Source organism: Aedes aegypti, chromosome 3 (genome assembly GCF_002204515.2).
Source record: "Aedes aegypti strain LVP_AGWG chromosome 3, AaegL5.0 Primary Assembly, whole genome shotgun sequence".
NCBI lineage: Eukaryota > Metazoa > Arthropoda > Insecta > Diptera > Culicidae > Aedes > Aedes aegypti.
Genome location: NC_035109.1, coordinates 249,230,615 through 249,249,821, shown reverse-complemented (window position 1 = coordinate 249,249,821; position 19,207 = coordinate 249,230,615). Strand labels below are relative to the sequence as shown.

The 19,207-nt window shown below is 39.9% G+C and overlaps 1 protein-coding gene across 1 annotated transcript in view; it reads left to right on the top strand.

Annotated features, from left to right (window-relative positions):
- The window catches only part of LOC5568204 (beta-1,4-glucuronyltransferase 1), a 125,123-nt gene extending 106,993 nt beyond the window's left edge, over window positions 1-18,130 (top strand). The window contains exon 4 of the mRNA XM_021851372.1: window positions 17,282-18,130. Within this exon, the coding sequence (XP_021707064.1) occupies window positions 17,282-17,554 (273 nt within the window). The 3' untranslated portion in view covers window positions 17,555-18,130. The remainder of the gene's footprint in view (window positions 1-17,281) is intronic.
- The last annotated feature ends 1,077 nt before the right edge of the window (window positions 18,131-19,207 follow it).

Genomic DNA, 19,207 nt, shown 5'->3' with positions numbered 1-19,207 from the left:
ATAAAAACACAGGTGTCCGGATTTTGATCCAAAAATGTCCGGATTTAAAAACATCGTTTGGTCAGGTGTCCGGATTTAAAGACAAGACACGGTCCAATATTTCGTTGATTTACTTGTAAAAATCATGAATAATATCGAAAATTTGGTCACTTTCATGAAGATCTGAAGTGTAGAAATATGTTGAATAATTACACTTCAAGAATAGTTTAACCAAACATACCTTAATCTAAGTTTGAGCATTTCTGTTGACTTAAGCGTCCGGGTATTGATGCAGCACGGTAAGTTAAATCAATAATTCTTGGCTTGTCCTTAAATCCGGACACCTGGAACAAGCCTTGTCTTGAAATCCGGACACTTGTGAATCAACATCCGGACAGCTGTATAATTTCATGAAATATTTTCGTAAAATACGTAATAAGTGTTCCTTTATCCAATTAAACTCCACCTTGTTATGTTATTGATGTACTCATTTACTCTACGTTGCTCAAAAATATATGAAATATATGAAATATAAGTAAATTTGTGTTTTTATTACCTCAATTGAAGTCATAGAATTCCTGTGGATGCTTGTGTTTAGAACTGCGGTTTCACATAAATAATACAGGTTTTTAAGAGGAAAACGGAGTGAGGGGTCACATAACACTTTAACTAGATCTTATGCAAGTTTTCTCTTCAAGATACTATCAAAATTTTCGTTCACATATGCCAATTTCAGCAATATTTTATCTCGTCCGGATTTCGAGCCACTCGTCTTCAAACCCGGACAGTCAATTTAAACACTTAAATAATAGCATTTTACCCAAATTTATAAAGTTTCATGCCACTGTTTTGTTAATTAATAATTCCGTTCGCACTTATGTTGAAAACACCTTTGAAAAACTTGAAATCAATCACAATATTATCAACCCGAACTGGATGGAGCTTCCATCGACGCGTAACCGAGAAGAACTTGCACTGCGAAGAAATTGTGTCTGACTGGAGCAAATTTTCTGTTTTTGTTTTTATCAATCATTTGGCAATGATTACTAGATCACAAGTTTTAGTAAAATGATAAACAATATTAAAGGTAAAATTGATGCATAAAATTAAATTGAGCTGGCAGCACTGGTTTAACAGTTGATAGTGATCTTTTTATCTTCTCTATTTGTTTTTTGAAATACGTGTTAATTTCTCACCATTTGTGATATACAGTCGTTGATATCTTATTTTATATTGTTAAGTGCTTATAATCTATTAAAGTACAGTGATCCTGAGTGTTAAATCATCTATAAACGATAAAATTTTGTTTGGTGCTTCATTGTCAGATAGTGATATTGGATAGGTGCTTGCTTGTGGTGGTAACTATTCACTTGATACGGAAAGCCGTGAACGTGGTCTGCTGTTGCTTGCTGCTGTTGTCTGTTGTTGCTGCTGTTGAGTGCGAACGCGGCTAGGCTTAATAGTGTGGGAAGTACTTTACATCTCAGAGTGCACACACCGTTGTACACCATACAGTGGTTCTGTTTACAGGCAACGGCTGTTGCTGCAATCTACGGCTGCCACCAAGTAGTTCGTAGGCTTGCTCTATATGCTGTAGCGGACAGATTTGATCAACACATTGTACAACACTACGTGGTGTGGTTTTCGTTTATTACGGATTTGGTGGCTTAGAGATAAAAAAAGGCTTCCTCATTTGATTTCCGAGTGCTGCTAGTAGTATCTTGCGGAGCATCGAATCATATCTAGCCGACCATCAATTTAGAAAACCGAATCAACCAAGCAATGACATATTCCCATGTAATTTTGATTTAAATTTTCGTAGTCGTTCGTAGATGTCGACAACTCGATCACTCTGTCATTAGTAATATATCTGTATATTTCAATTGAGTGTTTATTTATTTGGATTCTCATGATATTTTGTATTCGTTGGGAATTTCATTCATAGGTTTTTCAAATTTATCTTGAGTAGGATGGATAACAACTCAACTTGTTCTGTTTGTAATAAGCAGGAACCTGATGAATCAAAATTAATTTCTTGCCAATCTTGCTATATCACATCACATATTGCATGCCGAAATTTGTCAGGTAAAGCAGCAAGTCATATTAAAAGTGGTGCTTACTTTTGCTCTGATGTTTGCTCAAACCGCTCAAAAACAATGTTGCGTCGCCAAAGTCCTAATACATCAATGATAGCATCTGTGACTTCCGAACTGAAAGCTGCAATGTCAGTTGAGTTGAGTGGCATAAGAGGAGAGATAAAGACATTAACCACAGCCATTGAATCTTCGCAAGAGTTTCTATCAATAAAGTTCGATGAGATTCTTCGTGATTTTTGTCTACTCAAAGAGGAAAATCAAAAGTTAAAACAAGAATTAGAATTACTAAAACAATCTCAGGCCTTGTTAAGAAATAATTTAAATAAACTAGAAATGAACGTTGAAAATGCCCACAAAGAGAAGAATGCCAACAACTTAGTCTTTTTAGGTGTTCCGTTTCAGCCAAACGAAGATGTACGTGATCTCACAGCAAAAATTAGCTCAACAGTTGGAGTTGAATTAAGATGATATAGTATCGGCAACTAGAATTGGATCGAACAAATCTATCAAATCTTTGCCCCCCGTCAAAGTTGAATTCAAACAGAAATCAGTAAAAGAGCTAATTCTTAGGAAGAAAAGGGAGCTAGGCGTTTTGTTATCAACGCAAGTAGATGAGAAATTAACTATCAATCACAAGCCTACTGTTACCGGCAACACGGTTGACCGCGAAACGGTTGTGAGACCACTGTCGGATCCCTCGCAACTGAGCGGTAACCGCCGAGTGGAATGACAGATCGGAGAAAAACAATATTTGCGTCAAAAAGAAACAGCGAAAGCATTAGTTAGCAGTTCTTTCTTAACAATAAAGTATAATTATCAAGTGAATTCCATAACTGATTGTATTTGTAAGTGAAATTTAATAGTGAATTTAATACTGTACAACTGTCGTGTAAACTGATCGAATTTGTTCCTTTAGATAGCACAGTGAATCAATCACGAAAATCCCACGCAGTAAGTGGAGAGTCGGTAGTTAACTGAGGTATGTCTGTCAGGGACCGTGAATCTATTCTTTGCCAATTTGAGATAACCTAAAATACCCACGTGAATTAGTTGTAACAGTTACTGTAATATTTGTACATGTAGGACAGTATTTGACGGTTTAACAGTTGAACGAATCAGCGAAGAATCATAACAAGAACACTGAAAATGTGAGTAAACTGTATACTGTAACTGTGAACTTTGTAATAATTAATTTAATAAATTACAGCTTTGAAGCTGCTAAGTCGGCAACTGCAAGGAACGGTGTTTGTTCTGACTATCGAGAACATTCTTCAAAGATTTTCATCCGAAGTTGGATGATTGTTGCCCATCGCTGTCCCGAGGATAAGTTGATTACCCGGAAGATTTCCATCAATCGAACGACCCACGACTGAAGACCACTATCGTCATCACAGCCGACGGGAAACTGGAGGTTTGGTTACAGCAAAAACCAAGTCAGTAAACACTTCCCTTTTTTTTATTTGCCTCCACCACAGTTAGTGTCCCTACAGTTAGTAGTAAAGTAAGTTTGCCTTTAGAGAGCTGAAATTAGACCGAACAGCCTAATCATGCCTAGAAACGGTAAAAATGTTACAAAATCTGAGGGTATAGATAAGCCGTGTAAGAAATGCAATAAAAAGGAGGGTGACGATAATTGGGTCTGCTGTGATGTATGCGAAATGTGGGAACATTTTCAGTGCGCGGGTGTGAACGAATCGATCGCGGAGAAAAGTTGGAAGTGTAGTGATTGCCTTGCCGACTGGGACGGTACCGACATTACATCGAAGTCGGGAGTATCGTTCAATGAATCATATGTAAGCAAGAGCAGTAGTCGAGCATCACAAAGATTGCAGCTCAGTTTGCAGCACCTGGAGGAGCAACGGAAGCTGAGCAAATTGCGAGCTGTGGAAGAGCGGAAGATGAAGGAAGAAGAAGCAAGGCTGAAAAAGTTGCAATCGGAACTGAAACAACTAAATGGAGAGCAGGAATATTTGAAGCAAAGGTACGACCTACTGATGCAGATTGAAGACGAAAAGGATCCATCCAGTCGACGGAGCGGAGTGAGCCTGAAAAGCAAGTGGAGCACAGTTAGGAGCGGTGTAAGTGTGAAGAGTAAGCGCGACCAGTTGGAAAAGTGCTTGAAGAGAGCTACGGTGGACGAAGCTGGACAGTCGAAGCCATCCTCGTCAGGACCCCAAGTTGCCCTGCCGGTTCACACAGTCAGTGAATCAAATCAACAGTCCGTGGTAGTCAGCAAATCACAAACACCAGCTGTTTCACTGCAGGTTCCTGCTCCCCCGAACGTGGATTTACTGTGTCCTTCTGTATCAGCAAACATGGGAAATGCCACAGCGTTGGCGAAATCATATGAGCAGCTGTTGTCTGGGCAAACGATCACTACATTGTGCGAAGGCACAACAGGAGTTCCAACCGTTGCTGTATCACAGCAGCGTGGAATATCAGTTCCGTTTAGGCCAGCGGTTTCTGAAATTTCGAACGGGATTCTTTCAGCTATGCAAAACGTTCGAGTTTCTGATTGCGTCGCATCGTGTTTACCCAGTAATACTTTCTCAACGCAGAATACGTTTATTCCTGCAGTAACAGGTATTGCGCCACAATCTTCAGTCAGCGCAAGCGGTTTGATGACAACAGTTTATGGAAACCATCCATAATATACAGCACCCATGGCTCATCTGATACCGACGAATGCGTTAAATACAGTGAACGCATCGCAAGCCGGTACTAGTAATGTTCTTCCGCAACCATTTCCAACCAGCTCAGTGGCACCAGCAGTACCAACTATGTTACCATCTGGAGCATTCGTACCTGGCGTAGATATGGCACCATCCAGATCTGTTGTGGGACCAACAAGTGCCCAACTGGCGGCCAGACAAGTGATGCCTCGTGAGCTGCCGAAGTTCAATGGTGAGCCACAGGAGTGGCCTATATTCTACAGTTCATTCAAGAACACTACCGAGGTTTGCGGATACACCGATGCGGAGAATTTGGCTAGATTGCAGCGTAGCTTGGGAGGCTCTGCTTTGGAGGCGGTACGCAGTCGTCTTCTACTACCGGCATCTGTTCCATATGTGATGGATACGCTGCATAAGCTCTATGGACGACCAGAGATACTGATCAGTTCGCTACTGAAGAAGGTGCGAAACGTGCCACCACCCAAGGCGGAGAACTTGAGTACGATTGTCGCTTACGGATTAGCGATTCAGAACTTGGTCGACCATATTATCTTGGCCGATCAACAGGCGCATTTGTCAAATCCAATGCTACTTCAAGAATTGGTCGACAAGCTACCCACATCACTGAAGATGCAGTGGGGTACTTATAAGCAAGCATTCGCGATTGTCAACCTGGCGACATTTAATGGTTTCATGGCGGGTCTTGTTAATTTGGCCTCAGAGTTGACCATCGATGTAGACTCTGCTCAGAATCATCAAAAATCAGTCAGAGCAGAGAAGCCAAAGCAGAGGGAGAAGCTGTTCACACATGCCAATGAATCTTATTGTGCACCGAAGGAGACGTCTGCGGAATGGACAACTGTAAAAACCTGTTCCTATTGTGGAAATGATAATCATCAGATCCTGAACTGTTCCAGTTTCAAATCGTTGGATATCGGAGCGAGATGGAAGGCAATGCGCCAGAAGAATTTGTGTCGGTTGTGTCTAGTTCCGCATCGTAAGTGGCCATGCCGCTCAAAGAAGGAGTGCGGAGTCGACGGCTGTCGTATCCGACATCACACGTTGCTGCACAGTAGCCAGCCTAGTCGAAGTGGACCTGTGGAAACCACGAAGCCGACCGAATCAGTACACCACAACTACCACCACACGAAGTCGTTTTCCCTGTTCCGTTATCTGCCAGTTACGCTTAAGGGAAATGAAAAACAAGTGGAAACATACGCTTTCCTTGATGATGGGTCGTCGTCAACATTATTGGACGAGGCGATTGCAGTTCAGTTGGGGATTGAAGGAGAGCCGGACAACCTCTGGCTAGGATGGACCGGAAAGATCGGCAGACATGAAAAGAGCTCCAAAAGGGTTGGTGTAGAAATTTCTGGAACTGGTAAGCAGGAATCGTTCCAGATAAGCAACGTAAGGACAGTGCATGAGTTGGGACTTCCCAGTCAAAGTTTAAACTACAGTGAGCTCTCTATGACCTACCCGCACCTACAGGGTCTACCAGTTAGCAGTTATGCCAATGCAAAACCTAGTATTATCATCGGCATTGAACATGTACATCTCCTCACTAATCTGAAGGTTCGTGAGGGCGGAAAAAGTGATCCAGTGACAACGAAAACTCGCCTTGGCTGGTGCGTCTACGGAAGAAATTCTGGGAACGATGAATCCGTAGAACAGTTAAATCTCCACATCGAGCAAGAGATGAGTAACAGTGACCTATATGACTCGATGAAGAAGTTCTTCGCCGTCGAGGAAGCCGTTGTGACGAAGCCCATTGAATCTGAACAAAATCTACGAGCCCGAAGTATTTTGGAAGCAACAACAGTGCGCCGAGGATCTAGAGTTGAGACCGGCTTGTTGTGGCGTAAGGAGAACATCCACTTTCCAGAGAGCTACCAGATGGCGATGAGCCGACTCCGGGGACTAGAGAAACGTTTATCCAGAGACTCAGAGCTTCGAAGGAGAGTCAACGAACAGATCGACAGTTACGAACAAAAACAGTATATCGCTAAAGCATCAACAGAACAGATCGCCAGTCTGAATCCTCACCGGGTCTGGTACTTACCTCTTGGGGTAGTGATCAATCCCAAGAAGCCAAGTAAAATCCGTATGGTTTGGGATGCGGCTGCGAAAGTTGGTGGAGTTTGCTTCAACGATATGCTCCTTAAGGGCCCGGATCTTCTAGTGTCTCTTATGGAGGTTCTGTTGCAATTCCGACAAGGGAAGATTGCTGTTTGCTCTGATATCCGGGAAATGTTTTTACGTATTCTCATCCGAGATGAAGACAAATGGTCACAGTGTTTTCTTTGGAGAAGCAGTCCTGAAGACGATGTGCAAGTTTACGTGATCAACGTTGCAATGTTCGGTGCCACGAGCTCTCCATGCACAGCGCAGTTTGTAAAGAATTGGAACGCATCCGATTACAGTGATCAGTACCCCAGGGCAGTAGAAGCAGTAACTAAGAACCACTACGTGGATGATTTCCTCGATAGCGTCAATTCGGTAGAAGAAGCAGTAGAGCTGGTGAAACAAGTACAAGACATTCACGCAGCAGCCGGTTTCCAATTCGGAAAAGTACTGTCCAACAATCAGGAGGTACTAGACCGACTAGGAGAAGCGAGTTCGGAGACCAGTAAGCAACTTCCTCTCGACAAAGACGCAGCCTATGAACGAGTGCTGGGTGTGACGTGGATTCCATCTGAGGATACATTTACATTCAGTCAGCACGGAGTAGAGGAAGTGTTAAGCATCGAGTCGGCGATTCCAACAAAACGGCAGGTGCTGCGTATCGTTATGAAACTGTACGACCCCCTAGGATTCGTCGCGCACTTTGTTGTGCAGGGGAAAATACTGATGCAGGAGATTTGGCGCACTGGCACGAACTGGGATGAACCAATCTCAGAACAGTTACACGAGCTGTGGACTAGGTGGATCGAACAGTACCGAAAGATCAACGAAGTGAGTGTTCCCCGTTGTTTCTTCGGAAAATTCTGGCCGCAGCAAGTCAGTGATATCCAGATTCACCTCTTCACGGACGCAAGTGTGTCTGCGTGTGCATGCGTGGCTTATTTGAGAGTGACAGCGGACGGAGAGAATCAGTGTTCATTAATAGCTGCAAAAACCAAAGTAGCACCGCTCCGTACGCTCTCCATTCCACGCTTGGAATTGCAAGCAGCTACACACTTAAATTATTTTACGGATTCCTGTAAAATTCTCAACAGCTGAACAGTTCGGTGAAATAAATTAACGGAGTACGGTAAATTTTTACAGTATCCCGTTAAAAATCACCGGAATCCGTAAAATTTCGACGGAATTACGGTGTTTTATTTCACCGAACTGTACAGCTGTTGAGATTACGGTGAAATTCACCGTAAGAGCTTAGTGTGTATGATGGGTTCACGCCTGTTACAGAATATCTGCTCGGCGCTTACAGTTAACATCCAAAGACGTTTCCTATGGACAGATTCGGCCACAGTTCTTGCGTGGCTTCGCTCTGACAGTCGTCGTTACCACCAATTCGTTTCCTTCCGTGTCGGCGAAATTCTGTCACTTACTAGTGTGGATGAATGGCGCTACGTACCCTCTCGTGAAAATGTAGCAGACGATGCGACAAAATGGAGCGCAGGTCCATCATTCGATCCAGACTGTCGTTGGTATCAAGGTCCAGCATTCTTGCAAGATCCAGAGAGTCAATGGCCAACGGAACGATCAGAAGTTACTGTGGAAACAGACGCTACATGTGAAGATATACGCTTCGTTTCAGTCCATCGCACAGTGGAGGAAGTGATAGATGTACAGCGTTTCTCAAACTGGAACAGACTACTACGTGCAGTAGCATACGTTCATCGAGCAGTAACAGTATGGAAACATTCGTCAAACGAGAGAATGCCAATCAAAATATTAAGTCAAAGCGAGTTTGTAAAGGCAGAGGAAACACTGTGGCGTCAAGCGCAAGCAGAGGCATTTATTGAAGAAATTAATCTGTTAAACGAAGGTCAAAGTGTGGCGAAAGGAAGTGCGATTCGTGCGCTGTCCCCATTTTTAGACGATCATGGGGTCTTACGGGTTGGGGGCAGAATCGAGAATGCCCCAAACATCCCTTATGAAGCGAAGCACCCAGTAGTGCTGCCAAGAAACCATAAAATCACGGATCTCATCGTACCGTAAAACGGGGTAACTTTGATAATGCGGGTAACTTTGATAGTGCGAGACCCACAACATATTAAACGAAATAACGAAGTTTCTGTTAATCAGTTAAGCAAAACAAATGCAAAAGTAAAGAGTATTAGTATGACACTTCATGTCAAAGCTATTTTCATTGGAATCAAGTGCATTTGAGGCTTTTTATACGAATATTAAAAATTGACACAATTTTATCATTTTCGAAACGCTTACAAACAATCTGTTCTACGATCACTATTTGATGTAGTTTTGAATAGTTGGCCACTTATCTTTGACAGCCTAGTTATCATAGAACTTGAATATGGTCTCAAATCTCTTAGCGAATAGCATTTTCACAAACTGGGATCATTTTTGTAATCTAAGTCAGAAATTTCCATATAACGTTAAACGCCTAGAGGTATGCAATGCCCTACAAATGTTGATTATTCATTCAATTTTGTTCGATTCATACTCCATTATCAAAGTTACCCCAAAACAGAAAACCAACTTTCGATTATATGAAAAATTGCATATCCATTCATAATAAATCTTTTGGCAATCTATCGACTGCAATCGATAGCTAGGATGCCAGTACTTGTTTTAAAAATATAAATTATTATTCTTTGAAACAGCATGCATAAATATTCAAGTTTTCTTCGAAAAAACTATCAAAGTTACCCCGTTTTACGGTACTCAGTTTTCACCAGCGTTTCCTTCACGCCAACAGTGAAACAGTTTGTAACGAACTGAGGCAGCAGTTCTACATCCCGAGGATGCGAACAGTTGTGAGGAGCGTATGTCGCAGTTGTCAGTACTGTAAGATTAAAAGGGCAACTCCAGCACCATCGTTGATGGGACCGCTTCCAAAGGTTCGTCTGACTCCGTTCATTCGGCCGTTTACGTATGTAGGCGTGGACTATATGGGTCACTTCGAAGTGAAAGTCGGACGCAGTATTGTCAAGCGGTGGATATGTCTGTTCACCTGCCTTACAGTTAGAGCAGTTCATTTGGAACTAGCACACAGTCTGTCTACTAAATCCTGTGTGATGGCATTCAGAAGATTCGTAAACCGACGAGGAGCTCCACTCGAGGTCTTTTCAGACAATGGCACCAACTTTGTGGGTGCCAACCGTCAGTTAACAGAAGAGATGCAAAGGATTAAGGCTATTAACGAAGATTGTGCATCTACCTTCACCAATGCTTGCACGCAGTGGCACTTCAACGTTCCTGCTGCCCCCCACATGGGAGGACCATGGGAGAGGATGGTTAAGTCAGTGAAAGTGGCTATGGCAGCTATTTCGGACAGTCCACACCATCCCAGCGATGAGGTGTTTGAAACGATAATGCTGGAAGCTGAAGGGATTGTAAACTGTCGTCCTCTCACTTACGTTCCGTTGGATGCAGCTGATCAAGAAGCGCTAACTCCAAACCACTTCTTGCTGTACGGTACGAGTGGAGTCAAGCAACCAACAGTTACAGTTGATCAGCCAGTAACTCTCCGAGACAGCTGGGCAATCGGTAAGAATATCATGGACGAATTTTGGCGCCGATGGGTGTTGGAGTATCTGCCGATGCTGACAAGAAGGACAAAGTGGTTTGAGAACGTGAAGCCGTTAGAGCCGGGCGATTTGGTTGTGATAATCGACGAGAAGATCCGTAACAGTTGGGGAAGAGGACGGATCCTGGAAGTCTTTCCGGACAAATCTGGCCAAGTGCGACGTGCAGTTGTACAAACAGCTCGAGGAGTATTCGCCAGACCTGCTGTTAAACTGGCAGTTCTGGACGTTGCAGGTGATAGGACGAAGCCGGAGGAAGTTGCTCCGGAAACGGAAGTGGTTCACGGGTCGGGGAATGTTACCGGCAACACGGTTGACCGCGAAACGGTTGTGAGACCACTGTCGGATCCCTCGCAACTGAGCGGTAACCGCCGAGTGGAATGACAGATCGGAGAAAAACAATATTTGCGTCAAAAAGAAACAGCAAAAGCATTAGTTAGCAGTTCTTTCTTAACAATAAAGTATAATTATCAAGTGAATTCCATAACTGATTGTATTTGTAAGTGAAATTTAATAGTTGTACATGTCGTGTAAACTGATCGAATTTGTTCCTTTAGATAGCACAGTGAATCAATCACGAAAATCCCACGCAGTAAGTGGAGAGTCGGTAGTTAACTGAGGTATGTCTGTCAGGGACCGTGAATCTATTCTTTGCCAATTTGAGATAACCTAAAATACCCACGTGAATTAGTTGTAACAGTTACTGTAATATTTGTACATGTAGGACAGTATTTGACGGTGTAACAGTTGAACGAATCAGCGAAGAATCATAATAATTTGTAATAATTAATTTAATAAATTACAGCTTTGAAGCTGCTAAGTCGGCAACTGCAAGGAACGGTGTTTGTTCTGACTATCGAGAACACCTACCAAGATCATTGTAAGGAATGAATTGACACCTTTTGCACTACAGCTTTTACGAGACGTTCGTGCTCAACAAGAAAATCTTAGCCTAAAATACGTTTGGGTAGGTCAATGTGGATCTATTTTAGTCAAAGATGAGGAAGGATCTAAAATTGAGATAGTTAAAAGCTATGAAGATTTGACTTATCTTATTCGTTGCCATAGAGCTTCAAAAAAAACGAAGAAATCTGATCTTTACAAAACAAAACAGATGTAAAACTCAAACAGTGCCTGTGAAATTTGTTAACTTGTTAAAAAATTGTGTAAATGGATAATACAACTAATTATTTCCACCACGATATTGAAGATTTCAAAAAATGCCCTGTAGGAGCAGATGAAAATAAATTGCGTATTCTGCAGTGGAATGTAAGAGGTATTAATGATATGAACAAATTTGATTCTGTTTTGCAAATTTTGGAATTGTGTGAGTGTTCGTTTGATGTTATTGTCCTCGGTGAAACGTGGATTAATAGTTTTAATTGCTCGTTGTATAAAATTGAAGGATATGATAGCTATTTTTCCTGCAGAAGTCAATCAAACGGTGGCCTTGCTATTTTTGTTAAAAATAATTTAGCTCAAAAAGTTGTCAAAAATATTAATGATGATGGATACCATCACATTCACGTCGAACTGGAGATCAGAGAGCTATATTATGATATTCACGGCTTATACCGTCCGCCATCCTACGATTTTTCCAATTTTTATGAGAAAGTTGAGAATATTTTAGCTTTGTGTAATTGTAATCGTTGCTGCATGATTGTTGGGGATGTGAATGTACCTGTAAACAGTGCTAGTAATAATGTTGTGATTAGATATAAAACACTTCTAGAATCTTATGGTTTTGTTTGTTCTAATACCCATGTCACTAGACCGATTAGTAATAATATTTTAGACCATTCAATTTGTAAATTAGATGATGTAGGAAGATTGAGAAACGATACAATTGAAAACGAGGTTAGTGATCACTCAATAATCATTTCCTCTTTGGAATTGCCACTGAAAAAATGTAGTCCTGCTAAAAAAACGTGCAGTTAACCAGCGTCAGCTTCAATCGGAATTTCATACCTTCCTTAACAACATTGCCGATTTCGATAACGTAGATAGCTGTTTAGAAAATATTATTGGAAAATACAACACGTTAGTCTCTGAATGTTCAAGAACAGTCTATAAAAATGCTACTGTCAAGAGTTCTTTTTGTCCCTGGATGTCTTTCGATTTATGGACTCTAATCAAATTAAAACATAATTACCTAAAACGAGTTAAGAGAAAATGCTGCAGCATGTCTCCAAAAAAGTAGATGCTGAGAAAACGCGTAGCAAACAAAAATATTACGAGTCTCTTTTAAATAACACGCCTCATAGTAAATTTTGGAGAAATCTTAAACAAATTTTAGGGAACAAACCGGATGAAAATAATATTGAATTATCCTCTGATGGAAGGAAAGTTACTGACAGTCATGAAATAGCTAATGAGTTCAATAATTATTTTTCTACAATTGGTCATAATCTGGCAACTAATATCAAAAAAAGTTCTAACATTCCATCAATAAATGCTCGACGTGTTTCAGAGTCGATCTATTTGCGTCCAGCATCTTTCAATGAAGTTCTTTTGATTATCGATGATCTTAAAACTAACAAAGCATGCGGCCCTGATAAAATTCCAGTAAAAATTATCAAAAATAATTGTAATGTATTTGCACATATATTTCAAACAATGTTTGATAAAATGATTGAAACTGGAAGATACCCAAATTGTCTCAAGGTAGCCAAAGTAATACCTATATTCAAATCAGGCGATTCTGCTGATGTTGGCAACTATCGCCCAATATCAACTTTGTCTGTTTTTAACAAAATCTTTGAGAAATTATTGGTGGCTAGAATATTAGATTTCTTTCATAGGCATGATGTTTTCTATAATCTACAATATGGATTTAGACAAGGTTGCAGCACGTTAACAGCTATCACAGAATTAGTTGATAATATAATAAATGAACTTGACAGCAAGAAAATCGTTGGTGCTCTCTTTTTGGACCTCAAGAAGGCGTTTGATACGCTTAATCACAGGATTCTTTTGGAAAAGCTCGAAATGAACGGTATTCGTGGTGTGGCAAAGCGTATAATTCAAAGTTATCTGGAGAACCGCAAGCAATTTGTTTTTGTTAATGGCGTTCAAAGTTCACTTAAACCCATTAACATAGGCGTTCCACAGGGCAGTAACATAGGACCAATCCTGTTTCTCATCTACATTAACGATTTAGGAAACTTGCAGTTACATGGGGTATCCCGGTTATTTGCGGATGACACGGCACTATTTTATCCTGGTTCTTCAAGTGAAACAATCATGCACCAGATGGAAGAAGATTTACATACACTATTGGCGTACTTCAGTAATAATCTGCTCTCGCTAAATTTAACAAAAACAAAGGTAATGTTTTTCCACTCTCCCAGGAAAAAAATAAATTTCAACAGCGATGTAAGGATAGGTAGGGTAAGCGTTCCCTTAGTTGTGGGTGTTCCTATAGTTGCGGTAGTGCCGTTTACACTGATTTTATTACATTAGCCACAGAACCGACACTGACAATCGACGTTTTGGCTTGTTGATACACGAAATAGTTGAAAAGAGCGTTCAAATTGCTTTAAAACTGATGAAATATCACTAAAATTGCTAAAACTCCTCTTGCTTGTACCAATAGTTGCGGTAAAGTGTTCCTATAGTGGAGGATTCCATAAGAAAACAACGGATACCGCAACTATAGGAACACAAATTAAAAATATACCGCAACTAAAGGAACAGTGTACCAATAGTGGAGGTATTATTTTTCACTGACATGCCGTGGATTACTGCGATGAAATCATATTACTCATGAAGTCAATGGTCGTTACTTCCTGTTACAACATTTACATGTATATTAATTGCGTGTTTTGAATTTAGGCGGTTAAATGAAGTTCAATCGTGCATAGTACCTCCACTATTGGTACATCTACCCTACATCTATAATAGAACGAGTCGAATACTTCAAATACTTAGGAATATCGTTAGATAAAACTTTGTCCTGGAAAAACCATATTGCATGTATAGAAAAAAAGGTCGCTTCTCTATGTGGCATTATGCGTCGTATTTCTACTTTGATAACAAGAAAGGCCCTTTTAGCTTTTTATTACGCCTACATACATTCTCAGCTTAACTACTTGGTTTCTGTTTGGGGAAGAGCATGTATTTCAAACTTAAAGAAACTGCAAGTACTACAAAATAGGTGTTAAAAAATAATTTTCAAAAGGCCACTTCTCTTCTCAACTTATTTGTTGTATTCCGATAATTCACACAATATTCTACCTCTGGTAGCCCTATGCGATTTACAAACCGATCAGTTAGTTTTTGACGTCCTACATAACAGTGTTATGCATCACAATATACAGTTTCCTCAAGTTGCAAACATTTATGGAACAAGACAGGCAAACAATTTGCAAATAGTAAGAGCCACTACTAGTTTTGCTCAAAAAAGAATTAAATTTATCGGTCCACTAAAATACAATCAGCTTCCTGTTGATTTGAAACAGCTAACAAGTCGTGAAATATTCAAAGTGAAATTGAAAAGTTTTTTGAAATCCCAACTGAGTGAATATCAATTATGATCACAAAATCAATTGTTAAACCAACTTTCGTTTAATTTTTTTTATTATATATTTATGTAGTTTCTGTATTAATGTAGTTTTTGTAAATCCCTTAAAAGGAAAATGTTCCACTGGGATATAACATTTGTTTTCTTTTATTTATAACTATCCTATTATTGGCTTGTTAAATTTTGTATGAATAATTCTAAGCATTTACATATAACAATCCTTATTTTTCAGTCCAGTTTCATGCTTAGATAAGTTTGTGTCCACTACCAGGGGAGCTTTTTGGTGTGGGGGATAGCGGAGGGTAAAAAAAAACATATTAACATATATTTTTTCCTTTATTTAATCAATGTTATCAGAGTGTCCGGATATTGATACCGTCCGGATTTTGATTCACCACGGTATTTCCCGCATTTAGAGCCTTCAATGACACTCATGATTTAGACAATTCGTGCACCCAACATAGGATACTTGATGTGATTCACGTTTTTGAACTACTGTACTGGGAGAGCCACGTGATTTTCGCGAAAATTCAAGCCTACTACTATTACCATTCCCAGCACTGGTTTTATGGTTCAGACATCTAATGGTGGAATTGAAAAAAAATGGACAATCGTAAATAGTTCCAACGAATGTAATATTTTATGAAACATCATACAACTTTACAATTTTACACGCGTAATGAGTTTATTAATGCTATGTGTATGTTATGGGCCTTCCTTAGCCGAGTGGTTAGAGTCTGCGGCTACAAAGCAAGGCCATGTTGAAGGTGTCAGGGTTCGATTCCCGGTCGGTCCAGGATCTTTTCGTAATGGAAATTTCCTTGACTTTCCTGGGCAAAGAGTATCATCGTACCTGCCACACGATATACGAATGCGAAAATTGCAACTCTGGGAAAGAAAGCTCTCAGTTAATAACTGTGTAAGTGCTCATAAGAATACTAAGCTGAGAAGCAGGCTCTGTCCTAGTGAAGACGTTAATGCCAAAAGAAGAAGAAGAGGATGTATGTTGTGAGCAGTTCGTCCTCTTCACCATTCAAAGGACGACCAATCCATCTCAAATTATTCAAAAAAATATTTGGATCTATTAGAATAACAAAATCCAATAATTATTTTCCTTTGGTATATCTTTGACATCAATGAATTCAAAGTAAAAAAAACTTAAAGATTTTGGCATGCACTTCGTAATTAAAGTTGATTGGTTAGGCAAGAAAATGCCCATGAGTTTGTTGTAATTTGGAGGAATTGTTTTTATCGAAAGTCATACGTTATATGTGTAACGTTTGTTTATTAACGTTCCGAATATCATGAATCAAAAGAGTTTTTTTGCATAGTATTTTCAATGTTTTACTAAACTGAATAAATATTACGCTCTACCTGCTACCATCCATTTTAAAAACAATCGCAGCTCACCCATATTCCATCCCTTTTTATCTCTGTTGATGCACTCGTTGCCTATGTGTTTGTACGCTTCCGCTTGACTGGCTTTCAGTCCTGCTGATACGGCCACTGGTACAATGGCAGAAGGCATCGCCACCGAGTCGTAAAAGTACCAAATTTATGATTGGGTTGTGTTGGATTTTCTTGAAATCACGCACCTTCATGCACGCCCACGGAGCCATCCATGATCGAATTAAGTGTCTCCGTTCGTTGAGGCTGACAAGTTAAAAGGTTTAACTGGCGGCAAAAAGTGGGCATACAACGACGTTAGAGGATGGGTTTTGGACGGCATGACCGTTGTTGGCAGGACTGTATCCAGTGAAATGTGAGTGTGTTTAGGTTAGATTTTATGGCCGGGTAATAGGCAAGAGCTCGCACTTCAGAAACGTTATTGGAAATCGTTGAACCGTTTACTGTAAGAAGTGTGTTTTTTGTTTGAGATTTTGTTATGGCATCATGATGTTTTTAAAATATTGTTCTTCAATGGTTATATAACCATATAACAATGGAATGTAAATCCATTGTAAAGTGATAAATTGTATACACTCCCGTGCAAAAGTTTGGATTCACCCCCTTAGAAACATACAAAAACCAATATGCTGTAGGTTCACTGAAATATTATTTTGACAATATAAAAAACAAGATTTTTGTGCCTAGAACATTCTTTGTCATTATTGTTTCAACTTTTAAGAAGAATACTTGCTTGTAAATCTTACCACCAATGAGCTGTTCCTGAATGTCTTACTGACCCCGAATTCCCACTTGCCCCGGTGTACCTTATATTGAGTAAACTAAACTATTCAAAATATCTCTCATATAATAGTGATACTCATATTTTTTTCAATTTCATTATATTTGCAGGTGTATGAAATGTTCGTCGCTGGGTATCAATTTCAAGTGCTGTCTCCATTGTTCACCGTTCACTGGGGCTTACAGAATAAGAAAAGCAGACCGGCTTGGCGCGAACGGCAAAACAACGTGAACCGAAAATATTTTGAAATCTTCAAGAGGGAGGTTTTCGCTCGTTATCACAAGGATCCACTGCGTATGTTGCTGCCGAAAAAGGTTCAGAAACAGCATGGCTTGGGTGCGGGAAATGCTGGAGGTGGAGCCGCTGGAGATAACAACGGTTGATTTTATAGTTCGTGCAAAGTGATAATTAGCTTAACGAAGGCGCTATATAAATTCACATCGCTACATACTACCATTATATCATTGTAGAGTACGAACAATGTAGTGATACGAAATAATAACTCAGTACTCCATTATAGCACCTGAACTCATGCTTCTCCTGCCAAATTAGACTATTAACGAACTTAATTGCTATTGGATGCATTGTAAAGCTCTTTCGACCAATGGTCATGTTTTTATTGGCTGTCAAATTTGATTTACAATTACTATGTTTTAATTGATAGGAATATTTAATTGTCACACATCGTATCGCTAGTGCTAAACTGACTGTTCGCATGCTCATTTGTAGTCAATAAATATGCAGCCATCATTTCCAAACCACGCCGCCATTGTTGAAAGAAAAGTTTATTGGGAAGCCTCTTGTGGGTTCCAACAGATACATTGTAGGAATGGGAAAAGAAATAAGTCAAAAACAAATTTTGTTATTGAAACGTTTAAGTGAAAGAGTATGTGTATATAGAGTGATTTTTAACAATGTATTTAGCAGTCAAATAAATTAATGTTGTCATTTCACAGTGAGTCTTCTGAGAGTTTGATGTTAAATATCACCGCACATTTGCTATTTGATTACATAGACGTCCACGTTCAGATGGATGTTGACTTATTTTGACATGACTGAATCACACTATTAGCTTTGAATAATGAATTCAACGTGGCCTCTAAACTGCAGCTGCCGGTGTTTGCAAGATGACATATCTGCTCACAATTGACAGGCCAATTAAAATTCAATGCTTCTCCGTGCCGCGTGTTCTATTAATCAAGCGTTGGCCACCTTCGAGAATGAGCAGTTCTGGTCTCACCATGTGCGGAAGTGGCTGCTGCATCTTGTACTTTCGCTTAATGGACGCCAACCAAATTGGGTGGCTCAGTGAGACTTCCGTGGGGGCGTAGTGCCCACTTAATTCAATCTCATAAACTCTCGGTGCAATTCCGACAGCTACCGCAGAATGGGGTATGTTTTATATTCTAACTAAAGATCCCCTTAATGGAATTACGCAAGATAACCTTATCTTTAATTATTAGTCAATTGCACATGCAACTTTCAATAATGACATAGTATTTATGAATAATTGTAATTCTATTTTAAGTCTCGCACAATAAATTCAAAATGTTCATTGCACAGCAAAAAAGTATTTCAAGGCTACATATGAATAATCAAAAATTAGTTTATTGAATCAGAGAAATTTTGAGAAATCAATATCAAGTAGGAACACAAAACTTGTAGTAACTGATTTCTTTTCCCTCAGCCGGTTAAGACAACCCATAGGTATCGGACGCGACTTCCACTCACTAGATTATAGTTCAAAACGTGTTGGAACTTTTCACCTTACTAATTTCTCAAAGCGGTTCTGTCGATTGATGAACCCCGATTTTAATAATAATTTAATAATATTTGCGCGGGACTGATGCATCTAAAATTGCGTGATATTAAATTTTTGGCTGTGTTTCAATAAATCGTTTCATATCAAACTAACCCCGTTTAACTGTACCCATTATCCTCATCACACGAGCGATTGATGTATTCTGATAATTATTTGCGCTGCACTGTGTGTGAAAACCGTGTGCTCAGGACTGCAATCTGAACAAATGTGTATC